Source organism: Hemitrygon akajei, chromosome 28, assembly GCF_048418815.1.
Source record: "Hemitrygon akajei chromosome 28, sHemAka1.3, whole genome shotgun sequence".
In the NCBI taxonomy this organism is placed as follows: domain Eukaryota; kingdom Metazoa; phylum Chordata; class Chondrichthyes; order Myliobatiformes; family Dasyatidae; genus Hemitrygon; species Hemitrygon akajei.
In genome coordinates, this window is record NC_133151.1 from 13,450,295 (window position 1) to 13,477,350 (window position 27,056).

Here is a 27,056-nt window from a genome sequence, read left to right on the forward strand (position 1 = left end):
TCAGGTAGGAGGTACAGAAACCTGAAGGCACACACTGAGCAATTCAGAAACAGCTTCTTCCCCTCTGCCATCCTAAATAGACATTGAATCTTTGGACACGACCTCACTTTTTTTTAAATATACAGTATTTCTGTTTTTGCATGTTTTTAAAAGTCTATTCAACATATGTAATTGATTTACTTGTTTATTTATTATTATTTTTATTTTATTTATTATTATATTTTTTGCTCTGCTAGATTATGTATTGCATTGAACTGCTGCTGCTAAGTTAACAAATTTCATGTCACATGCCGGTGATAATAAATCTGATTCTGATTTACAGCTGTGCCATATTCTTTCCATTTCTTGATGGTTGTCTTAACTGTACTCCAAAGGATATTCAGTGATTTGTGAATTTTCTTGAATCCATCTCCTGACTTGTGCTTTTCAATAATCTGTTTGTGGGGTTGCTTGGAGTGTTCTTTTGTCTTCATGGTGTAGTTTTTGCCAGGATACTGACTCACCAGCAGTTAGACCTTCCAGATACCGGTGTATTTTTACCACAGTCAATTGAAACACTCTGACTTCACACAGTGATCTCCATTCAACTAATTATGTGACTTCTAAAACCAATTAGCTGCACCAGTGATAATCTGGTGTGTCATATTAAATGGGGTGAATACTTATGCAATCAATTATTTTGTGTTTTATATTTGTAATTAATTTAGAACACTTTGTAGATATCTGTTTTCACTTTGACATAGAAGAGTCCTTTTCTGTTGATCAGTGTCAAATAAGGCCAAATTAAATCCATTGTGATTCAATGTTGTAAAACAAGAGAACATGAAAATCTCCAGGGGAGGGGGGTGAAGACTTTTTATAGGCACTGTATATATAGCTAGGGTGCCTATACTTCTGCACAGTTCGGTAATTGTCAATGTGGAGTGGTGATTGAGTTGGTAAATCTACCAGGAACATAGGATGGTGGGTGGAGCGTCACACTGACAGGTGGCAGAGAAGCTGTGCCAGGGAGGGGTGTTAGACAGGCAGCAGAGAAGGTGTGCCAGGGAGGGGTGTTGGACAGGTGGCAGAGGTGTGCCAGGGAGGGGTGTTGGACAGGTGGCAGAGGTGTGCCAGGGAGGGGTGTTAGACAGGTGGCAGAGAAGGCGTGCCAGGGAGGGGTGTTAGACAGGTGACAGAGAATGTGTGCCAGGGGTGCCAGGGAGGGGTGTTAGACAGGTGGCAGAGAAGGTGTGCCAGGGAGGGGTGTTAGACAGGTGGCAGAGGTGTGCCAGGGAGGGGTGTTAGACAGGTGGCAGAGAAGGCGTGCTGGGAAGGGGTGTTAGACAGGTGGCAGAGAATGAGTCCCAGGATTGGGGGTGTTAGACAGGTGGCAGAGAATGAGTCCCAGGGTTGGGGGTGTTAGACAGGTGGCAGAGAATGAGTCCCAGGGTTGGGGGTGTTAGACAGGTGGCAGAGAATGAGTCCCAGGGTTGGGGGTGTAGGTGCAGACATACACAATCCTGAGCCACCAGGCAAAGTCATTCGATTCCAAATAGTTGGTTTACTGCTCAGAACAGAATGTCTCTCTGATGCTTCCCACTCCCTCCCCTCTCCCTGCCCCCTTCCCACTCTCAGTCCACAATAGAAACACATATCTCCAATTTAACCCTCCCACTAGACCTGAAAAAGCTAGAAGAAAAGGGTGCAGAGGAGATACACGAGAATGTTGACAGGACTCGGAGACCTGAATTGTAGGGAGATATAACCATATAACCATATAACAATTACAGCACGGAAACAGGCCATCTCGACCTTTCTAGTCCATGCCGACGCTTACACTCACCTAGTCCCACTGGCCCACACTCAGCCCGTAACCCTCCATTCATTTCCTGTCCATATACCTATCCAATTTTACTTTAAATTACAATACCAAATCTGCCTCTACCACTTCTACTGGAAGCTCATTCCACACAGCTACCACTCTCTGAGTAAAGAAATTCCCCCTCATGTTATCCCTAAACTTTTGCCCCTGTTGGAACTTTATTCCTTGGATTGTAAGAGGCTAAGGGGTGACCTTATAGAGGTGAATAGAACCATGAGGGACACAGATAGGGTGTAGGAGACTGAGGGGTGACCTTATAGAGGTGAATAGAACCATGAGGGACACAAATAGGGTGTAGGAGACTGAAGGGTGACCTTATAGAGGTGAATAGAACCACGAGGGACACAGATAGGGTGTAGGAGACTGAGGGGTGACCTTATAGAGGTGTGTAGAACCACGAGGGACACAGATAGGGTGTAGGAGACTGAGGGGTGACCTTATAGAGGTGAATAGAACCATGAGGGACACAAATAGGGTGTAGGAGACTGAGGGGTGACCTTATAGAGGTGGATAGAACCACGAGGGACACAGATAGGGTGTAGGAGACTGAGGGGTGACCTTATAGAGGTGAATAGAACCATGAGGGACACAAATAGGGTGTAGGAGACTGAGGGAAGACCTTATAGAGGTGGATAGAACCATGAGGGACACAAATAGGGTGTAGGAGACTGAGGGAAGACCTTATAGAGGTGGATAGAACCATGAGGGACACAAATAGGGTGTAGGAGACTGAGGGAAGACCTTATAGAGGTGGATAGAACCATGAGGGACACAAATAGGGTGTAGGAGACTGAGGGAAGACCTTATAGAGGTGGATAGAACCATGAGGGACACAAATAGGGTATAGGAGACTGAGGGAAGACCTTATAGAGGTGGATAGAACCATAAGGGACACAGATAGGGTGAATGCCCACAGTCTTTTCCCCAGGGTTGAGTAATCAGGAACCAGACAGGAGAGATGAGAGATTGAATAGGGACTCGAAAGGCAACTTCTTCACCCAGTGGTTGTCTGTATATGGAACGAGCTGGCAGAGGAAGTGGCTGAGGCAGGTACTTTAACAACATTTAAAAGACACTTGGACCGGTCGTTGGTAATTTGAATGCACACTAACATAAACTGCAGTGAGTAGCGGACTCAACCCAATACATCACAGGCACATCTCTCCCTATCTACAGGAGGGGCTGCCTGAAGGAGGAAACAGTTTGGTGGTGGGGGGTAATGCCCAGCACACAGATTCTATCAGAAATAAGGCACGCCAACACCTCTACTTTTTTCAACTCCGAACTCTCTAACAAACTTTGACAGAAGTTCTGTTGAATGTCTGGTCTGGTTGCATCTCGATCTGGAACGGCAATCCCAATGTATAGGAACGCAAGAAGCTTCAGAGGGTAGTGGACTCTTTCCAATATATTACAGGCACATCCCTCCCCACCATCGGTCATGTCTACAGGAGGGGCTGCCTCTAAAAGGCAACGTAGATCCCCACCATCCGAGCCCTGCCATCTGCTCAACGTTCCCACTAGTCAGGAGGTACAGAAACCTGAAGTCCCACCGCAACCATTTAACAAAGATCCCCACCATCCAGGCCATGCCATCTTCTCACAGCTCCCATTGGGCAGGGGGTATAGAATCCTGAAGTCCCATACCAACAGCTACTTCCCTTCAAACACTTGGTTCTTGAACACAACCATAATCACCACCTCAGTACAGCAACACTGTGATCACTTAGAGCACTTTGCACTAAAATAGCCAATTTTTCCAAATTGTTTTCTTTTTGATAAAAATTATGCCCTGGAGCAAAGTTAGGAATCAAAAGGTTGACTTCTGATCTGAGCTGTGTATACTTTGATGTAAGGAGTATTGTAGGAAAGGTGGATGACCTCAGGCCGCGGATCAACACCTGGAATTATGATATTGCAGCCATTAGTGAGATTTGGTTGTGAAGGGGCAAGTCCGGCAGCTCGGTGTTCCAGGGCTCTATTGTTTTAGACGCAATAGAGCAGGAGGAGGGTTGACATTACTGGTCAGGGAAAATGTCACAGTTGTGCTTCATCAGGACAGACGTAATAGCCTAATGAGGCTTTATGGGTAGAACTGAGGAATAAGAAAGGTATGGCCATGTTAATGAGGTTATATTATCGACCACCAAACAGCCTGTGGGATTTAGAGGAGCAAATTTATAGTGAGATCATAAACTGTTGCAAGAAATATAAGGTTGTGATAGTAAGTGTTTTTAATTTTTCACGTATTGACTGCGACTCCCATACTCTAAAAGGACTTGATGGGGTAGAGTTTGTCAAATGTGTTCAGGCAAGTTTTCTTAATCAGTACATAGACGTCCTGCCCTGACCCATTCCCAAACAGGAGACACTGTATCTGTAAGATGGGACAGGTGACAGAAGATTGTCCAGGGGAACACTGCATCTAGAGGTCACAATACCATTAATTTCAAGGAATTTATGGAAAAGGATAGGTCTGGTCCTCAGGTTGGGATTCTAAACTGGAAAAAGGCCAATTTTGATGGTATCAGCAAGGATCTGGCAAGTGTGGATGGGGACAAGTTGTTTTAACCATATAACCATACAACAATTACAGCACGGAAACAGGCCATCTCGGCCCTTCTAGTCCGTGCTAAACGCTTACTCTCACCTAGTCCCACCTACCTGCATTCAGCCCATAATCCTCCATTCCTTTCCTGTCCATATACCTATCCAATTTTTTTTAAAATGAAAAATCGAACCTGACTCTACCATTTCTACTGGAAGCTTGTTCCACATAGCTACCACTCTCTGAGTAAAGAAGTTCCCCCTCGTGTTACCCCTAAACTTTGACCCTTAACTCTCAACTCATGTCCTCTTGTTTGAATCTCCCCTACTCTCAATGGAAAAAGCCTATCCACGTCAACTCTATTTCTGGGAAAGGTGTACTTGGTAAGTGGTAAGCTTTCAAAAGTGAAATTTTGTGAGTACAGAGTTTGTCTGTTAGAAACATAGGGAAACACAATACAGGCCCTTCGGCCCACAAAGTTATGCTGAACCTTAGAAATTACTAGGCTTACCTATAGCCCTCTATTTTACTAAGCTCCATGTACCTATCTAAAAGCCTCTTGAAAGACCCTATCGTATCTGCCTTCACCACCATTTCCGGCAGCCCATTCCACGCACTCACCACTCTCTGAGTAAAAAATTTACCCCTGACATCTCCTCTGTACCTACTCCCCAGCACCTTAAACCTGTGTCCTCTTGTGGCAACCATTTTAGCCCTGGGAAAAAGCCTCTGACTATCCACATCTTCAATGCCTCTCATCATCTGATACACCTCTATCAGGTCACCTCTCATCCTCCTTCGCTCCAAGGAGAAAAGACCAAGTTCACTCAACCTGTTCTCATAAGGCATGCTCCCCAATCCAGGTAACATCCTTGTAAATCTCCTCTGCACCCTTTCTATGGCTTTCACATCCTTCCTGTAGTGAGACGACCAGTGTTCCTGTCAGAATGAAAGGGAAGGATAGCATGTTTAGGGAACCTTGGTTTTCAAGAGATTTGACTGATCTAAGCATAGGGCCAGATTGGAATGGTGGGGTATGGGCCGAATTAAGGGGGCAGGTCCTGGGTCCGAGAGCATATCAAAGCAGCAGGGCCTGAGTTCAAGAGTGAGGAACAACCTGCTGCTGGTCAAGAAAGCTTGAATAATTTAGGACTTTATTCCCTGGAGCATAAGAGACTGAGGGGAGAATTGATAGAGGTATATAAAATTATAAGGGGTATAGATAAGAGGCTTTCTCCACTTAGGTTGGATGAAACTACCACCAGAGGTCATGGGTTAAGGGTAAAGGGTGGACTATTTAAGGGAACATAAGGGGGAACCTCTTCACTGGGAGAGTGCTGAAATTGTGGTACAAGCTGCCAGTGGAAGTCGTGGATATGCATTTGAATTCAACATTTAAGAGAAATTTAGATAGGTACATGACGGGAGGGGTATGAAGGGCTATGGTGTGTGTGGGTTGATGGAACTAAGCAGATTAATGATTCAGCACAGATGAGATGTGCCAAAGAGCTTGTTTCTGTGCTCCAGTGTCCTATGGCTCTGTGACAATGCATGGAATGGATTCTGGACCATGGATGGGATGGGCTCTGGACCATGGATGGGATGGACCTTGGACAATTGATGGGATAGACTCTGGACCAGGGATGGAATGGGCTCTGGACCAGGGAACGAATGGGCTCTGGACCAGGGATGGGATGGGCTCTGGACCATGGATGGGATGGGCTCTGGACCAGGGATGGAATGGGCTCTGGACCAGGGATAGAATGGGCTCTGGACCAGGGATGGAATGGGCTCTGGACCAGGGATGGAATGGAATAGGACCAGGGATGGAATGGGCTCTGGACCAGGGATGGAATGGGCTCTGGACCAGGGATAGAATGGGCTCTGGACCAGGGATGGAATGGGCTCTGGACCAGGGATGGAATGGAATCTGGACCAGGGATGGAATGGGCTCTGGACCAGGGATGGAATGGGCTCTGGACCAGGGATGGAATGGGCTCTGGACCAGGGATGGGATGGAATCTGGACCAGGGATGGGATGGGCTCTGGACCAGGGATGGAATGGGCTCTGGACCAGGGATAGAATGGGCTCTGGACCAGGGATGGAATGGGCTCTGGACCAGGGATGGAATGGAATCTGGACCAGGGATGGGATGGGCTCTGGACCATGGATGGAATGGAATCTGGACCAGGGATGGAATGGGCTCTGGACCATGGATGGGATGGGCTTTGGACCATGGATGGGATGGACCTTGGACAATTGATGGGATAGACTCTGGACCAGGGATGGAATGGGCTCTGGACCAGGGATGAAATGGGCTCTGGACCAGGGATAGAATGGGCTCTGGACCAGGGATGGAATGGGCTCTGGACCAGGGATGGAATGGAATCTGGACCAGGGATGGAATGGGCTCTGGACCAGGGATGGAATGGGCTCTGGACCAGGGATGGGATGGGCTCTGGACCAGGGAACGAATGGGCTCTGGACCAGGGATGGGATGGGCTCTGGACCAGGGATGGGATGGGCTCTGGACCAGGGATGGGATGGGCTCTGGACCAGGGATGGAATGGGCTCTGGACCAGGGATGGAATGGGCTCTGGACCAGGGAACGAATGGGCTCTGGACCAGGGATGGGATGGGCTCTGGACCAGGGTTGGAATGGGCTCTGGACCAGGGATGGAATGGAATCTGGACCAGGGATGGAATGGGCTCTGGACCATGGATGGAATGGAATCTGGACCAGGGATGGGATGGGCTCTGGACCATGGATGGGATGGGCTCTGGACCAGGGATAGAATGGGCTCTGGACCAGGGATGGGATAGACTCTGGACCAGGGATGGAATGGGCTCTGGACCAGGGAACGAATGGGCTCTGGACCAGGGATGGGATGGGCTCTGGACCAGGGATGGAATGGGCTCTGGACCAGGGATGAAATGGGCTCTGGACCAGGGATAGAATGGGCTCTGGACCAGGGATGGAATGGGCTCTGGACCAGGGATGGAATGGAATCTGGACCAGGGATGGAATGGGCTCTGGACCAGGGATGGAATGGGCTCTGGACCAGGGATGGAATGGAATCTGGACCAGGGATGGAATGGGCTCTGGACCAGGGATGGAATGGGCTCTGGACCAGGGATGGAATGGGCTCTGGACCAGGGATGGGATGGACTCTGGACGGTGGATGGGATAGACTCTGGACCAGGGATGGAATGGGTTCTGGACCAGGGATGGGATGGGCTCTGGACCAGGGATGGGATGGGCTCTGGACCAGGGATGGGATGGGCTCTGGACCAGGGATGGGATGGACTCTGGACGGTGGATGGGATAGACTCTGGACCAGGGATGGAATGGGTTCTGTACCAGGGATGGGATGGGCTCTGGACCAGGGATGGGATGGGCTCTGGACCAGGGATGGGATGGGCTCTGGACCAGGGATAGAATGGGCTCTGGACCAGGGATGGAATGGGCTCTGGACCAGGGATGGAATGGAATCTGGACCAGGGATGGAATGGGCTCTGGACCAGGGATGGAATGGGCTCTGGACCAGGGATGGAATGGGCTCTGGACCAGGGATGGGATGGACTCTGGACGGTGGATGGGATAGACTCTGGACCAGGGATGGAATGGGCTCTGGATCAGGGATGGAATGGGCTCTGGACCAGGGATGGAATGGGCTCTGGACCAGGGATGGAATGGGCTCTGGACCAGGGATGGAATGGGCTCTGGACCAGGGATAGAATGGGCTCTGGACCAGGGATGGAATGGGCTCTGGACCAGGGATGGAATGGGCTCTGGACCAAGGATGGAATGGAATCTGGACCAGGGATGGAATGGGCTCTGGACCAGGGATGGAATGGGCTCTGGACCAGGGATGGGATGGGCTCTGGACCGTGGATGGGATGGGCTCTGGACCATAGATGGTATGGGCTCTGGACCAGGGTTGGCATGGGCTCTGGACCAGGGATGGGATGGACTCTGGACCAGGGATAGAATGGGCTCTGGACCAGGGATGGAATGGGCTCTGGACCAGGGATGGAATGGGTTCTGGACCAGGGATGGGATGGGCTCTGGACCAGGGATGGGATGGGCTCTGGACCAGGGATGGGATGGGCTCTGGACCAGGGATGGGATGGACTCTGGACGGTGGATGGGATAGACTCTGGACCAGGGATGGAATGGGTTCTGTACCAGGGATGGGATGGGCTCTGGACCAGGGATGGGATGGGCTCTGGACCAGGGATGGGATGGGCTCTGGACCAGGGATAGAATGGGCTCTGGACCAGGGATGGAATGGGCTCTGGACCAGGGATGGAATGGAATCTGGACCAGGGATGGAATGGGCTCTGGACCAGGGATGGAATGGGCTCTGGACCAGGGATGGAATGGGCTCTGGACCAGGGATGGGATGGACTCTGGACGGTGGATGGGATAGACTCTGGACCAGGGATGGAATGGGCTCTGGATCAGGGATGGAATGGGCTCTGGACCAGGGATGGAATGGGCTCTGGACCAGGGATGGAATGGGCTCTGGACCAGGGATGGAATGGGCTCTGGACCAGGGATAGAATGGGCTCTGGACCAGGGATGGAATGGGCTCTGGACCAGGGATGGAATGGGCTCTGGACCAAGGATGGAATGGAATCTGGACCAGGGATGGAATGGGCTCTGGACCAGGGATGGAATGGGCTCTGGACCAGGGATGGGATGGGCTCTGGACCGTGGATGGGATGGGCTCTGGACCATAGATGGTATGGGCTCTGGACCAGGGTTGGCATGGGCTCTGGACCAGGGATGGGATGGACTCTGGTCCAGGGATGGAATGGAATCTGGACCAGGGATGGGATGGGCTCTGGACCATAGATGGTATGGGCTCTGGACCAGGGTTGGCTTGGCCTCTGGGATGAGGGGAACCTTGTAACATGAATGAGGAAGATCATGGATTGAGCGGCCCCAGACCATCAATAAGGGAGACTGTGAACCATGGATTTGGAAGACCCTGGTTTATGGATGGGTGAGCTGGACCATGGATAAGGGGAGGCCATAGAAATGGATGAGACGAGCTCCGACCATGGATGGGATGGGCTCCTTACCATGAATGAGGAGGACCTCGGATTGGAGGATCGCTGGAACATGGACAAGATGGTGGGGCTCTCCATTCATTGGCAACTTCGTGCATTACTAAGTTAAGGATGACCCTTCAGCAGGTGACCACCATCTCCCACCTCTCCCTCAATCCGTGAACTCCCCCACCCCCCCAGGAACAGGATGACACCCCTCCTCTCACCTGAGCGGCCATCCCGCTGGAAATCCACATGGCACCACTCTCCGTCGTTGACCTTCTTGTTGGTGGCACGGAGTTTGATGGCCCCCGAGCCCATGTCGAGCAGCAGGAATAGGAAGCCATCCAGCAGCTCCATGGCGAAGAAGTCCACCTTCTGTGGCCGCTCGGTCCGGCCTTCCTTCAGCACCTGCGGCTTGCCGTGACTGAACAGTAGCAGCCCGTTGGGCTCCGTGGTGCAGAAGTCGAAGGAGATGGAGCCTGTCTTCTTGGTGTTCCACTTGGGCAGGGAGATGAAAGCCTCGGGGGCCTCAAAGGTGACTGGGTCCAAGGCTGCCACATTCTCGCACTTGAACATCAGGTCACCATGCACCTTCATCTTGGAATCACCTTCCTTGGCAAGGCGCGAGAGCTCCAGTTTGAAGTCGTTATTTTTGTAGACAACCTGTTGAAAACAGAAGTGGTTAGCAACACCCTTCCCCCACCCATCCTTCCCCCTGGGACACCAACTGATATATGAGTAATCGTTTTTGTTCTACACAGAGAGTGGTGGGTGTGTGAATGTCCTGCTGGGGGTGGTGGTGGAGACAGATATGATAGAGGTGTTTTTAAGAGTCTGTTAGACAGACACATGAATATGCAGAGAATAGAGGGAGTTGGACCATGTGTAGGCAGAAGAGTGAGTTTAATGAGGTCCTTAGTGATGGATGGATGCACTTTTATAGATAAAAGTCACCAATAATGATTGATGGGGAATCCAAGGCTACAGAGAAAATTTACAGGGATATTGCTGGGTCTGAAAGACCTGATATAAGGAAAGATTGAATAGGTTAGGACTATAGTCCTTGGAATGTAGAAGACTGAGAGGAGATTTGATAGAGATACAAAATTCTGAGGGGTATAGATAGGGTAAACGCAAACAGCCTTTTCCCACTAAGGTTGTGTGGGACTACAACGAGGTCATGGGTTAAGGGGGAAAGGTGAAAAGTTTAAAAAACTTTAAAAAACTAAAAAAAGTTTTTAAAAACTTTTTAAAAAGTTTAAAAAACACTCAGAGGGTGGTGAGAGTGTGGAATGAGTGGCCAACACGTGGTGCCTGCAAACTCGATTTCAACGTTTAAGAGGAGTTTGGACAGGTGCATGGATGGTAAGGGTACTGAGGGCTATGGTCTCGGTGCAGGTCGATGGGGGTAGGCAGTTTCAACAGCTCGGCATGGACTAGATGGGCCGAAGGACCTGTTTCTGAGCTGTACCTTTCAATGACTCTAAGCCCTAACCCTGAACTGTAAGCCTTTAAGGTGATGGGGGACAGTTTAAAGGAGATGTGAGGGGTAAATTTTTTACACAGAGAGTGGTGGGTGTGTGGAATGTGCTGCCAGGGGTGGTGGTGGAGGCAGATATGATAGAGGTGTTTAACAGACACTGGAATATGCAGGGAATGACGGGATATGGACAATGTGCTGGCAGATGGCATAATTCCCAGTATAGCCATGGTGCGTTGTGGTCAAGGTGACGTGGCGGGGGAGGGTGATATAATACCCACACTCCGTTCCTGAGCCCCCTGACTGTACTCACGTCCTTCAGACACCCCATGAAGTTGTTGCTGACTGGAGATCCGGGGAGATCGGCCGTGCTCGGACTGCCCCCGATGTAGAAGAAGTCATCGGAGCCCAGCATGGTGTAGTCTTCCTGAGTGTACCCTGTGGTGGTCAGGATACCGTCCACTGAAATTGTCACCTGCCCCAAAAACGTTCGGAGGTTGTCAGGGAAGCGAGGGGGTGGGGGGAGGCAAAAGATGGGATAGAATCTGTTACCAACAGGCCCAATGACAGCGACTGGTACCCTGAGGGGACTGGGTGGGGTGCTACCCATTTTCATGTCTGTTTAACCACAGCTGAGATTGCACCATGGGATCTGATGGATTGAAGGTTTCTCATTTCCACTGACTAGCAAAGACCCCAGTCCCGGGGTGAGCCAGCAACAAAACCAAGGACACCCTCCCACCCTGAACATTCTCTCTTCGCCCTTCAACCCGCTCACTCTCTCTTCTCGTCCCCCGCCCCTCCTGTCGACCAGACGATACAAAAGCCAGAAAGCGCATGCCACCAGGATCAAGGACAGATTCTATCCCACTGCTATCAGACTCCCGAACTGACCTCTCACATGCTAAACGATGAACTCCTGATCTCTTCTCGACTCTCTCTCCCTCTACCTCTCTTTCCCTCTCCCTCTCTATTTCTCCGTCTCTCTTCATCTCTCTCTGTCTCTTTCTGTCCATTTCCCTCTTTCTTTCTCTCTCCCTCTCTGTTGCTTTCTCCCCATATCTCTCTCTTTCTCTCCCTCTGTCTCTCTCCCCCTCTTTTTCCCTCCCTATCTCTCTCTCCCCCTACCCCCACACCATGTCTGCCACCCCACCGATGATCACAAACTCACCCTACCTCTCTACATATCCATCTACACCCCACACCCCAGGAACCTCTTCCCTCTCACACACTTGCGCAACCTCTCTCTGACAGCCTCCAGTACTTGCCTACACTTGGAACAACATACAGCAGCCATTTACACCCCTCCCCCTGGGCGTAAACACACTTGCTCAGGAAGTAATTGCCCCTGTCACACCATTTAGCAACACCTAATTGAAACGGGTCCCCTGTGATCCCGCCACCTTCACTGTTTCTCCTACTTCAAACCATCAGAGCCCGTGCCTTTATGACTGCCGCCTGCTGGCATTGGGTTTGACGGGTAAATTCATTCCTCCCAGCCGCCATTTGTGTGAGTGCCTCCCCGAGGGTCTGCAAAGGGATGAAATCAGAACCAGTGTCGTAGGGTAACAGGCAGTGTGGATATATTCTCCTCACTGGCTGCCTGCCATGTCTGCCAAACGTAGTGAACACAGTCTGACATCAAAACTCTCAGAATGCTCGACACCACCACTCACACCGTAGACCATAGGACATAGGAGCAGAATTAGGCCATTCAGCCCATCAAGCCTGCTCCACTATTCCATCATGGCTGATTTACTATCCCTCTCAACCCCATTCTCCTGTCTTCTCACCTTAACCCTTGATGTCCTGAATAATCAAGAACCTACCGACCTTTGCTTTAAATATACCCAATGATTGACCTCCACAGCCATCAGTGACAACAAATTCCCTCTGGCTAAAGAAATTCATCTCTGTTTAGAGGGACATTCTTCTATTCTGAGGCTGTGTCCTCTGGTCCTAGACTCCCTCACCATAGGAAACATCCTCTCCACATCTACTCTATCTGTGCCCTCTAGTCCTAGACTTCCTACCATAGGAAACAACCTTTCTACAACCACTGTATCTGTGTCCTCTGGTCCTAGACTCCCCCACTATAGAAAACATCCTCTCCAAATCCACTCTGTCAAGGCCTTTCAACACTTGACAATGAGGTAGAAAGAAAATTCACTCTCCATTGAACATGCCCAGTGCACATCGCCTCATGCACTGAGTTCTGTGAGTGAAGCACTGATTCAGCAAGTCCAAAACAAGCAAACCTCCTTCCTCGAGATCCCAACTCCATCCATCATCATCAGGACTCCAGTCAATACCCAGGAAACTGAGAGCGCTGGAGAACAGGCACATGGGAGAAGAGCTGAGATCACCCATGGTCACACTGATTGGGGAGATAGGCCAGGCTTGAGGGGCTGATTAGCCTCCTCCATTTTCTTGTGTTCAGTATGCATGGGCTACTCAATTAGCCCCATCCACAAACTCTCCAATGTCTCAGACTCAGCTGTTCTATATCAATGTTTACCGAGCCCACTGCAGATCAAAAGCAATCCTACATGGAACCCAGTTTCCACCAAGGTCCATGAAACATAGAACATACGTCATAGAATATAGAACATATATCATAGAAACATAGAAAACCTACAGCACAGCGTTTGGCTCACAACGTTGTGTCGAACTTTGAGCCTACTCGAAGATTAATTTAACCCTTCCCTCCCACCTAGTCCAACATTTTTATCATCACCCATGGGCCTGTCTAAGAGTCTCTTAAATGTCCCTACTGTATCTGTCTCTACCTCCACATTTGGCAGGACGTTCCACACACCTACCACTCTCTGTGTAAAAAAACCTACCTCTGACAACCCCCCATACTTCCTCCAATCACCTAAAAATTATGCCCCCTCACATTACCTATTTCCCCCCTGGGAAAAAGTCTCTGGCTGTCTGCTCAATCTATGCCTCCTATCAGCTGTACAGCTCCATCAAGCCATCTCTCATCTGGTAAATCTCCTCTGCACCCTCTCTAAAGCTTCCTCATCCTTACTATAATGAAGTGACCAGAACTGAACACAATACTCCAAGTGTGGTCTAACCAGGTTTTACGGATCTACAACGTTACCTCACGGCTCTTGAACTCAATCCCCCGACTAACGAAGGCCAACACACCAAACACCTTCTCAACCACTATATCAACTTGAGCAGTAATGTTGAGGGATTGAAGATCCCTCTGTGCCTCCACACTGCTGAGTCCTGCCAATAGCCCTGCATTCTACCTTCAAAGTAAATTACTTCACACTTTTCTGGATTGAACTCCATCGGCCACTTCTCAGCCTGGCTCTACATCCTGTCAATGTCCTGTTGTAACCTATGACAACCTGTAACACTATCCACAGCTCCACCAACCTTCAAGTCATCTGCAAACTTCCTCATCCAAGTCACTTATAAAATTCTCAAAGAGCAGAACATTACTGGTCACCCGCCTCTTGACAGAATACACACTACCTACAACCAACTCACCTGCCTTTTGTTAGCAAGGCAATGCAGAAACTACAGAGCAAAGTTTCCCTGGATCCTATGCCTCCTAAATTTCTGAATGAGTCTCTCATTTATTTTCTTCTGCTGTTTTTTCTCATCTGCACATTGGTTTTTGTCTGAATTGTTAGGTGTGGTTTTTCATTGATTCTATTGTATTTATTTCTGTTTGTTGTGATTGCCTGCAAGAAAATGAATCTCAGGGTTGTATATGGTGCTTTGATAATAAATATACTTGGAACTTTTTGAATTTTGATAGCTTCCTCCTTTCCTCAAATATTATGCTCTGTATATATCACCCCATCCCTCTCACTGGAACAGAAGTCAAGATCTCCAGTGTACCAGTTGGATGTTAGCACCTTCTCTCTGAAAGGGACGTGGTGGGAATCGAGACTATGTTTCGTGCTTGCAGGAAAATCCCACAGTTCCTGTGAAGTTCCGGTCCAGTCACTTTGCAGAGCTAAAGCAGACAAATTTCCAGTTCTGGGGTTAGCTGCCAAGGTCAGGACCAGAGCCATGGTAATCTCCAAACTGGAAAGCATTCCAGGAGCTGTTCTGTGGAACTCTACGGATGAGATGTGGAATTTGTGCGTTGGAGCTAACAGTTTTCTAAGCCATGGCAAATTCCCCATGGGAAACGTGAGCCATCTCCACTGAGTGACCTGACTGGAAACCTTATCATCAAGTCCTACAGCACGGAAATTAGGCCCTTCGGCCCATCCAGTCTGTGCTGACCGCCGATTCATATGTCCCATTGTTCCCATCAAATGTTCCCATCACCTTTCCCAGATTGTACTCCTCACCCACACACTGGGAGGGGCACAATTTACCCACCGATATCACACGTGGTTGAGATGTGGCAGGTAAGAGGAGCACCCACATGGTCACAAGGGGAACATGCAAACACTGCACAGACAGCGCCATAAGTTGGAATTGAGCCCCCTCCCCGTCTCTCTGGCAGTGAGGAAGCAGCACTAACCGCTGCCACGTGTGCACGAGGGTGGAAAAGGTTTGAGTTCAGGCCCCATGTCTGAGACGTTAGGAGCACCAACATAGGAGAGCTCCCAGTCTCTACTCACACTGTGGAACTGAACCATAAGACACAGGAGCAGAATTAGGCCATTTGGACCATCGAGTCTGCTCCAAACCCTCAATGCTCCCTGAGCCTGGTGCTCCAGATGTGGAACCAGGTGGAGTTGGATCTACAGTCTCCTCAGCTGGGGTTCCTGGCTTCCCATTACAGAATGTCCCAGAAGTGTGAGCTCGGCCTTTTCTCTTTAGAGCGAAGGAGGATGAGAGGCAACTTGATAGAGGTGTACAAGATGATAAGAGGCATAGATTGAGTGGACAGCCAGAGACTTTTCCCAGGGTGGAAATGGCTAATACAAGGGGGCATGATTTTAAGGAGATTGGAGGAAAGTATAGGGGGGATGTTAGAGGAAGGCTTTTTTTACACAGAGAGTGGTGGGTGTGTGGATAGAAGCAGATACCTTAGGGACATTTAAGAAACTTTTAGATAGGCATGTGGATGATAGAAAAATGGAGAGGGAAGTATAAGGGAAGGATTAGATTGATCTTAGAGTAGATTGAGGTTGGCACAATATTGCGTACAGTGCTGTAATGTTTTACGTTCTATAATCCATCAACCCTCCCTACCTGCTCCTCAAACTGATGCCCTGATAGGACCATATTGGAGGGCTATGGGTCTCTCCTCCACACAACTCTTTGGAGCATTTTCTGGGAATTCCAATTAAATCCTGATTCATGAAATTTTGAAGCTGGAATCCAGATTCCAGAAATGCCTCGGCTGAAGAACCAGGGGGAATAATTCCAGGGAATGTTGTGATGCTGAAGTGAACTCAAGAGGGTACATTGGAGAACTTCCCTGTCCTCTCAACAGGAGTTTGATAATCCAACATCTTCCACCATGTCCATCATCCGTGTTCATCTAAAGTCACCCCTCCCCAGATTTGGAGTTAAATCTCACACCCTCCCAGGCTGCTGGGTCACCCATAAGAGACACATAGGAGCAGAATTAGGCCATTCAGCCCATTGGGTCTGCTCTGCCATGCCATTATGTCTGATTTACTATCCCTCTCATCCCCATTTTCCTGCCTTCTCCCCAGAACCATTGAAACCCTGACCATCAAGAATCTATCAACCTCCACCCAATGACTTGGCCACCATAGCCACTTGTGGCAATGAATTCCACAGACACACCACCCTCTGGCTAAGGAAATTCCTCATCTCCATTCTAAATGGACCTCCCTCTATTCTGAGGCTGTGTCCCCCGGTCCAAGACTCACCTATGATAGGAAACATCATCTCTACTTCAACTTTATCAAGGACTTTCAATATCAGATGGTTTTCAATGAGATCCCTCCTCATTCTTCCAAACTCCATGGAGTACAGGCTCAGAGCCATCAAATGCTCATCATACATTAACCCTTTCATTCCCAGAACCATTCTTGTGAACCTCCACTGGACCCTCTCTAATGTCAGTACATTCTTTCTTGGACAAGGGGCCTAAAACTGCTCACAATGATGCAAGTGCGGTCTGACCAATGCCTTATAAAGCCTCAGCATTACATCCTTATTTTTTTATATTCTAGTTCTCTGGAAATTAATGCTAGCATTGCATTTGCCTTCCTCGCCACCAACTCGACGTGCAAATCAACCTTTAGGAGATCTCGCGTGAGGACTCCCAAGTCCGTTTGATGTTCTGATTTCTGAATTTTCTCCCCATTAGGACAACAGTCTATGCCTTTATTCCTTCAGTTTCTGCCACCTAGCCTCATCGGGAGCCGTCAACTTTGAACGGACTCAGCTGGCCCAGCACACAGGAGAACCAGCTGCCACTGCCTTTCAGTGAGCAGATTTGTGTCACCACCCTGTCTGAACAACAACTTGTAAAATAGTCACTTTTTCATCTTCATGACAGTATCCGGCACCTTCCAGTTAAGAAACAACTTCCTCTGACACTGATCTAACTAGTTCTCTCCCTTCACCATATCTGATTCTTCGCAGCTTGGTAAGGCTCCTTTCATCACCTTCTCACAAATTACAACTGGCAGCCCATCACCTAAAAGACAAAATAAGTCTTTGATGAAGACAAGTTCCAGGAACCACGTCCATGTGTTTCATCATAAACACTAGTTACTCTGCAGATGCTGGAAATCCAGAGCAACACACACAAAAATGCCGGAGGAACTCAGCAGGTCAGGCAGCATCTATGGAGGGGAATAAACAGCCAACGTTTTGGGCTGGGAACACTCACCAGGGATAGAGAGGAACAGGAAATGAACCAGAATAGGTGAGAGCAGGTGAGGGTGAAGGTGGGTGAGTGGGGGAGAGGGGATGAAGTGAGACACTGGGAGGTGATAGGTGAGACCAGGTGAGGGGGGAGGTGGGTGGGTGGGGGAGAGGGGGGGGGATGAAGTGAGACACTGGGAGGTGATAGGTGAGACCAGGTGAGAAGGAAGGTGGGTGGGTGGGGGAGAGGGGGGGATGAAATGAGACACTGGGAGGCGATAGGTGAGAGGGAAGGTGGGTGGGTGGGGGAGGGAGGGATGAAGTGAGACACTGGGAGGTGATTGGTGAGAGGGAAGGTGGGTGGGTGGGGGAGGGAGGGATGAAGTGAGACACTGGGAGGTGATTGGTGGAAAAGGTGAAGAATAAGGAATCTGATAGGAAGGGAGAATGGACCATGGGTAAAAGGGAAGGAAGAGGGGCACCAGAGGGAGGTGATGCCAGGTGAGGAGAATAGAAGTGCTCAAGGAGGCAGCCAGAATGGGGAATGGAATTAGAGAGAAGGGGGAGGGTTCAAGTTTATCAGTGTTACAGCGAGCAGTGTGGGGTGTGTCAGTGTTACAGTCTCAGGCTGAAACGTTGACTGTTTATTCCTCTCCACAGATATTTTCTTTTTGAATTTCTGGACCTCGTCTGAGGAAGTGATACTACATAATACACGGTGCAGAGATTGTACGAATGCAGCAGATCGGAAATGAAAACCGACAATGCTGGAAACACCCCGCAAATCGGGCAGCATCTGCGGAGAGAGAAACAGAGTTAATGTTCAGGACAAGAATGTTTCTCTTCTCTTGGCTGTCTGTCCCACAAAGTGGTTCCAGCACCGGCTCGTCGCCCTCAGGTTTAGGGGAACTGTATTGGGGACAGTTTGCTCTTGAACAGCGAGCTCGGGGAATTGTAAACACACGCCCGCCCGATCCACTGGTTCTGATTTCTTACACTCACAGGAGAATATTAGTGGCAAGAGGCTCAAAATAAAATTAAATTATGTAATTGTCAGACACAAAAATGGCATTTGTTCTTACACATTTCTGTTAATAGTATTAGTTGTAAGGGGGAGAGGTTAAGGAAAGCATTCCAAGGTAACCCACCAGTGGCTGTTAGCCCATGCAGGGAATGGCTTCACAAGTCAATGCTCGCTCATCCAGAAGCATGCAGAGCCCCATGCAGTGGCAAAAAATAAACCAACACAAAACAGATAGTGTCACGGTTTCATTTGTAAAGAGGAGATTGCAAGGACGGGTTCCCTCTCTCACCGACGCTGCAGTCGCGGTGTCAGCGGCCGTTCTTTGCTCACCTACTGCATGTACAGGAGACTGACTCTCATTATCACGGGTAGGAGGTGGGACAGGGAATGTGTGTGTGGGGGGGGGAGAACTTGCCTCTATCGTGGAGGCAAGCTCTCCCCCCCACCCCACACACACACACACGGACGTGATGTGTGCAGTGTTCAAGACCTGCAGACACAGGGACCCACTCCTTGCTCTGTGACTGGTGCAGGGGTACTTTCAGCTTCAGGGAGTGGGCCCTCCCCGTCTCTGTAACGCCTCTGGCTCCTACACCCCTGACTTTTCCAGCAACCCCACACAACAGCCACGAGAAACCCCTTGGAGCGGCCGTTGTGTGAGGTTGGTTGATGAGGAAGACTAAACGGATACTTCCAGGAATGCTGGATCCCACAGATCTCCTGACCCCCCCGAACTGGGGCTTCCGGGAGAGATTCCGCATCGGCTCAAAGGAACGCTGGATCCCACAAATCTCCTGACCCCCCGAACTGGGGCTTCCGGGAGAGATTCCGCATCGGCTCAAAGGAACGCTGGATCCCACAAATCTCCTGACCCCCCGAACTGGGACTTCCGGGAGAGATTCTGCGAGGACGCCTGTCCAATTCCATGTCCCTCTGTGGGAGCTCTGAAACAAACCAGCGACTTTCCGCTCCTTTCACCTCAGGGTGAGGGACAGTTAGGATGGGTTGGCTATCCCACCTAGACTGGCTTCTTTCAAGAACTTTCTGCGAATAATCAGAAACCCTACACGTACAAAAGCTGGATGAACTCAGCAGGTCGGGCAGCATCCGTTGAAACCCTGTTCGGGGGTGAGTCACAGATCTCAAGGCACAAACTCCCCAGAGGATTAAAACGTTTAGAAATCACAGCCCTGTTCCCTGGGAATACTGCAGACTCTGCTTTACGGTGCTGTGTATTACCGCGTCCCCTGTTAAAGACCAGGCTCGCACTAGCACTTCAGATTATCAACTCGATCTGATCTCCGAGTGCGCGTCAAAAGATGAAGAGAGAAATGTGGTCCCTCGACACCATTGAACTGCAAGTGACTAATAACCACAATTATGCAAAAGGGTTCTGATTTTACAGAGCACGATTATTTAACAATGTCTTGTTGAAACAGACGTTTCCCACCCATCACCCGTTGGGCCCTGGAGTAACACAATTACAATCAATGTGTCTACGTTAAATTAAATCATATTGCAGGGTTGTGGCAGCGGACCTGGCAATACAGAACAGCTGACTATTTGTCTGAGGATATAATATTTTTGTAGCAACAGCAGCTGGATGTGCACGTCTGTGTGTCTGTGTATGTTTGTAAGGGTTTCTATATCTATGTGTTTGAGGGTTTCTGTATCTGTGTGTGTGTATGTATCTGTGTGCGTGCTTGTCTATGCCTGTGTGTGGATGTGTGTGTGTGTGTGTGTGTGTGTGTGTGTGTCTATGCCTGTGTGGGGATATGTGTGTGTGTGTGTGTGGCTATGCCTGTGTTTGTGTGTGTGTGTGTGTGTGTGTGTGTGTGTGTGTGTGTGTGTGTGTGTGTGTGTGTGTGTGTGTGTGTGTGTCTGCCTGTGTGGGGATATATGTGTGTGTGTATGTGTGTGTGTGTGTGTGTCTGCCTGTGTGGGGATGTGTGTGTGTGTGTGTGCCTGTGTGGGGATATGTCTGCATGTGTCTGTATATATCTACTACCCTCCCTGTCTCTTTAACACATCCAGTCCTCACACACCTCCCTGTCTCTATAACCCCTCTCCAGTCCCTACACCCCTCTATGTCTCAGTAACCCCTTCTGGCCCCTAAATCCCTCCCTGTCTCTGTAACACCCTCCAACACCCATCCCTGCCTCTGTAAGCCTGTCGTCTCTACACTCCTCCCCATCTCTGTAACCCTCTCAAGTCCCTACATCCCTCCTTCTCTCAGTCATCCCCTCTGGTCCCCATGTTCTGCCCTGTCTTTGTAACCCTCTCCAACCCTACACCACTCCCTGTCTCTGTAACCCCCTCCAACCCTACACCACTCCCTGTCTCTGTAACCCCCTCCAACCCTACACCACTCCGTCTCTGTAACCCCCTCCAACCCTACACCACTCCCTGTCTCTGTAACCGCCTCCAACCCTACACCCCTCTCTGTCTCTGTAATCCCCTCCAACCCCTACACCCCTCCCTGTCTCTGTAACCTCTTCCAACCCTACACCCCCTCTGTCTCTGTAACCCCCTCCAACCCCTACACCCCTCCCTGTCTCTGTAACCCCCTCCAACCCTACACCCCTCTCTGTCTCTGTAACCCCCTCCAACCCTACACCCCACCGTCTCTGTAACCCCCTCCAACCCTACACCACTCCCTCTCTCTGTAACCCCCTCCAACCCTACACCCCTCCCTGTCTCTGTAACCCCTTCCAACCCTACACCCCTCCCTGTCTCTGTAACCCCCTCCAACCCTACACCACTCCCTGTCTCTGTAACCCCCTCCAACCCTACACCCCTCCGTCTCTGTAACCCCCTCCAACCCTACACCACTCCCTATCTCTGTAACCCCCTCCAACCCTACACCACTCCATCTCTGTAACCCCCTCCAACCCTACACCCCTCCCTGTCTCTGTAACCCCCTCCAACCCTACACCACTCCCTGTCTCTGTAACCCCCTCCAACCCTACACCACTCCCTGTCTCTGTAACCCCTTCCAACCCTACATCACTCCCTGTCTCTGTAACCCCCTCCAACCCTACACCACTCCCTTTCTCTGTAACCCCCTCCAACCCTACACCACTCCCTGTCTCTGTAACCTTCTCCCCTCTATACCTCGGTAACCCTCTCTGGTCCCTATACCTCTCCCTGTCTCTGTAATTCCCTATGATTACACCCTGTTTCTGTCTCTGTAATCTCTTCGAGCCTCCATATCCCTCCACTGTCTCTGTAATCAGATCCTGACCCTACATCCCTCTCTGTCTCTGTAACCCACTCTGGCCCCTACACCCCTCCCTGTCTCTGTAAACCCCTCCGGCCCCTACACCCCACTTCTGTCTCTCTTCCAGCCTCCATACCTGTCCCGTCTCTGATATCAGCTGCTGTCCATACATCCCTCCCCATCTCTATAACCCCTTCTGGCTCCTACACCCCTCCCTGTCTCTATAAACCCCTCTGGCCCTACACCTCCCTTGTGTCTCTGTAATCTCTTCCAGCCTCCATACCCATCCCGTCTCTGTAATCAGCTCCTATCCCTATTTAGAAACATAGAAAACCTACAGCACAATACAGGCTCTTCAGCCCACAAAGTTGTGCCGGAAGTGTCCCTACCTTAGAAATTACTAGGCTTACCCATAGCCCTCTATTTTTCTAAGCTCCATGTACCTATCCAAAAGTCTCTTAAAAAACCCTATTGTATCCACTTAAAAGACCCTGTTGTATTTCCCTCGCTGTCTCAGAATCAGAATCAGAATCAGGTTTATTATCATCAACATGTTACGTGAAATTTGTTAATTTAGCAGCAGCAGTTCAATGCAATACATAATCTAGCAGAGAAAAAATAAATAAAAAATGAAATAAAAATAATAATAAATAAACAAGTAATTCAATTATGTATATTGAATAGATTTTTTTGAAGTGCAAAAACAGAAATACTGTATATTTGAAAAAATGAGGTAGTGTCCAAAGATTCAATGTTCATTTAGGAATCGGATGGCAGAGGGGAAGAAGCTGTTCCTCAATTGCTGAGTGTGTGCCTTCAGGCTTCTGTACCTCCTACACACCTACACACACCTCCTACCTGATGGTAACAGTAAGAAAAGGTCATGCCCTGGGTGCTGGAGGTCCTTAATAATGGACGCTGCCTTTCTGAGACACCGCTCCCTGAAGATGTCCTGGGTAATTTGTAGGCTAGTGCCCAAGATGGAACTGACTAGATTTACAACCTTCTGCAGCTTCTTCAGCCCCCCACCTCATATCAGACAGTGATGCAGCCTGTCAGAATGCTCTCCACAGTACATCTCTAGAAGTTTTTGAGTGTATTTGTTGACATGCCAAAGCTCTTCTAATAAATTATAGCCACTGTCTTGCCTTCTTTATAACTACATCAGTATGTTGGGACCAGGTTAGATCCTCAGAGATCTTGACACCCAGGAACTTGAAGCTGTTCACTCTCTCCACTTCTGATCCCTCTATGAGGATTGGTACCTGTTCCTTCATCCTTCCCTTCCTGAAGTCCACAATCAGGACTTTTGTCTTACTGACATAGAGTGCCAGGTTGTTGCTGCGACACCACTCCACTAGTTGGCATATCTCACTCCTGTACGCCCTCTCGTCACCGCCTGAGATTCTACCAACAATGATTGTATTGTCAGCAAATTTATGGATGGTATTTGAGCTATGCCTAGCCACACAGTCGTGAGTATACAGAGAGTAGAACTGTGGGCTAAGCTCACACCCCTGAGGTGCGCCGGTGTTGAATGCCAGCGAGGAGGATATGTTATCACCAATCTGCACAGACTGTGGCCTTCTGATTAGGAAGTCGAGGATCCAATTGCAGAGGGAGGTACAGAGGCCCAGGTTCTGCAACTTCTCAATCAGGATTGTGGGAATGATGGTATTAAATGCTGAGCTATAGTCGATGAACAGCAACCTGACGTAGGTGTTTGTGTTGTCCAGGTGGTCTAAAGCTATGTGGAGTAACCTCCTCCAACCTTACACCTTTCCCTGTATCTATAACCCCTTCCCATCTCTGCAACCCCCTCTTGCGCTGTCCCTATCTCTGTAACTCCCTCCAGCCCCAGTATATGACTGCATGCCTTTATGCATATATGTATGTGACCATTTTGTACACCTGTGCTTGTATGTTTGTTAACATGTGCGTGTGCATTAGTGTGTATGTAAATCTGTGGGCATGCTTGCTGGTCTGTGCATGTGTGTACCTGTGATTTTGCATGCAGTTGTGTGTATTTATGTGTGCCTGTGTGCTTTCGTGCATGCGTGTCTCTGCATATGTGTTTTTATGCATGTGTGAGTGCCTTTGACAGTAGTGTGTGTGTGTGTGTGTGTGTGTGTAAGACACATGCTTGCAGGTACATACACACCTATATCGTCTCCTTCCCTGTCATTTAGAGCACCCTCCACTATTGTCAGAGTCTCTGACTCCACCACCCCTTCAGGCAATCAGTTCGAAATCGCAAACCACAGCCCCCCCTTGAATCACCTACAAATATCCTATCCCTGACCTTTAACTTCCGCCCCCAGCTACAGAACCCTCCACCGAGGTAGAACATTTTAGACTCTCTGCCCTCCATGACGTTAACCCTCAGACTCCCCCCAGGTGAAGCAAGTCCAGCCTCCAGTTTCACCTCCCTACTGAACTGGACTATCCCTGGGCACACCTCCACCCCTCTGCTCCCCTACACCACTGCACCCCTCGAGAAGTGGGGGGGTGGGTGGAGGCACCTTGCGTCCTGAGCAGAGAGAGGGAACTGGGTGCCACGGTAGTATAGCGGTTAGTGCGATACTATTACAGCTCAGGGAGTTCCGGAGTCTGGAGTTCAATTCCGGCAGCATCTGTACATTCTCCCTGTGACTGCGTGGGTTTCCTCCCACAGTCCAAAGACGTACCGGTTAGTAGATTAACTGGTCATTGTAAATTGTCCTGTGATTAGGCTAGGGTTAAATAGGTGACACAATCACAAACAACACACACAAAATGCTGGAGGAACTCAGCAGGCCAGGATGCATCTCTGGAAAACAGTACAGTTGGCATTTCTGGCTGAGACCCTTCATCAGGACTTTCTTCATGACCCTGTCTACCTGTCTTCCCCCTTCCTTTCCAGTCCTGATGGAGGGTGTCGGACTGAAACGTCAACTGTTTACTCTTTTCCAGTGATGCTGCCTGGCCTGCTGAGTTCCTCCAGCATTTTGTGTGTGTTGGCTAATTCGGTGGGTTGCTGGTGGGTGGGGCTCGTTGGGCCAGAGGGGCCTGATCCGCATTCTATCTCTAAATAATAGTGAACAAAACTTATAAAGGTTTCAACGTGGTGGAAGGCCAGAGAAAAGGGTCAACACTGTTCCATACCTGAGTGCACCAAAGGCAGGCTATACCGAGAGACCACCGGCTGGGAGAACTCAGCGGGTCGAGGGGTGAGGGGAGGGACTGTCGAGACCATCCATCCAGGGTCTCCAGTGGGCTGGGCCAGGAGCATGAGAGTGACATGGAAAGTGCAGAGGTGACTGGTTAACCTCCACTCGGTGGCCACTCTACCTCGAGTAGCCGAAGCTGTTTGAGATGTGCGATTCGTGTGCACTGTTCCCTGATCTCTGACTTCCACTCTACCTTGATTCTGCATGGAAAGTTGTGGTAGTCTGTGTAACTCGAAGACAGCTGTTTTATAAGGGTGTTAATTTTGTTTACTCTACAGGCAGATCTCTTGAGTTTAGGTGTTTCCAAGGAGTCTATAACTCACCCTCTCAGGATAATTCATGTATTTATTTTTTATTATTATTATTTTGTACTGAAACAATTTGGACATTGGCTATCTGTCAGTCTGAGTTTGTATGTAGATTTTCATTGATCCTCATGTATTTCAATGTTCTACTGTGAATGCCTGCACAAAAATGAATCTCACAGTTGTATACGGTGACTTACATGTGCTTTGGTAATAAATTGGCACTTGGCATGATTAACTTATTATTATTTAATTATTTATGGTTTTATATTGCTATATTTCTTCACTATTCTTGGTTGGTGCGGCTGTAACGAAACCCAATTTCCCTCGGGATCAATAAAGTATGTCTGTCTGTTTTACCTTGAACTTTGAACATGTCAGATGCTCTGGTATTTCTTGATGTAGGTACTGATTGAAACTGTTTTTCATGGAGCCTGCACATCACTCATGACAGCTAACCAGTTGGCCGTCTCTTGTTGGGCAAATTCTGCAGTTTGATAATAAATGTACTTTGAAATTTTGAACTGGCGTGGATAACTTCACTCACCCCAATACTGAACTGATTCCACAACCTACAGACTCACTTTCAAGGACTACAACTCGTGTTCTCAGTATTTATCCATCTATCTAACTGTCCATCTATCTGTCTGTCTATTTATCTATCTGTCAATTAATCTGTGTATCTATGTATTTATCAATCAATCTATGAATCTATCTATCTCTCTATTGATCTATCTATCTATCTATCTATCGGTTTATCTATTTTTCTATTTATCTGTCAATCTATCTATCCATCTGTCTATTTGTCTGTCAGTCTATCTGTCTATCTATCTGTCTGTCTATCCGTCTATCTATCTATCTATCTGTCTATCTAGCTATCTATTGTCTGTCTATCTATCTGTCTGTCTATCTATCTGTCTATCTAGCTATCTGTCTGTCTATCTATCAATCTGTCTATCTAGCTATTTATTTATTTGTCTCTTTGTTTTGTATTTGCAGCTTGTCTTTTGCACATTGGTTGGTTATCAGTCTTTGTGAGTGGCTTTTCATTGATTCTATTGTATTTCTTTGTTTGACTGTGAATGCCAGCGAGAAAATGAATCTTGGGGTGACATCTACTGAACGTTGATAATAAATTTACTTTGAAATTGAGAGTGTGAGGGGTTGCACTTCAGAAGGTCAGATGTAAGAGAGAAGTATGCAGTTCATGGCAGGACCCTTGGGGCATGATGTGCAAAGCCCCTGGAGGACAACACATGTAATACTGAAGGTATTTGCCCTGCGAGCCATTGTCAGTCAGGGCACTGAGTCTGAAAGCACATTGTAGCTGTAGAAACTCTGGTCATCTGCAGTATTTGGTCAGACCCTTACAGGAAGTTTGTGGAAGCTTTGGAGAGAGTCACCAGGATGCTGCCTGGATTAGAGTTTATACTTATAAGGAGAGGTTAGACCAAGCTCGGTTGTTTTCACTGGAGCAGTGGGAGCTGAGGGAAGACCTGATTGAAGTTGTGATACAGCAGGTAGGCAGAGTCTTTCTCCCTAGGAGGAGGGAGAGCAAGTTTAAGAG

The 27,056-nt window shown here is 48.9% G+C and overlaps 1 protein-coding gene across 24 annotated transcripts in view; it reads right to left on the bottom strand.

Moving 5' to 3' along the window:
• LOC140717693 (neurexin-2-like) overlaps positions 1-27,056 on the bottom strand; it is a 1,248,008-nt gene that overhangs the window by 731,215 nt on the left and 489,737 nt on the right. For all 24 annotated transcript variants that reach the window (XM_073031362.1, XM_073031351.1, XM_073031361.1 and 21 more), the window contains 2 exons: positions 11,268-11,429; positions 9,699-10,137 (listed from right to left, as the gene is read on the bottom strand). In XM_073031362.1, coding sequence (XP_072887463.1) covers positions 9,699-10,137; positions 11,268-11,429 — 601 coding nt within the window. The remainder of the gene's footprint in view (positions 1-9,698; positions 10,138-11,267; positions 11,430-27,056) is intronic.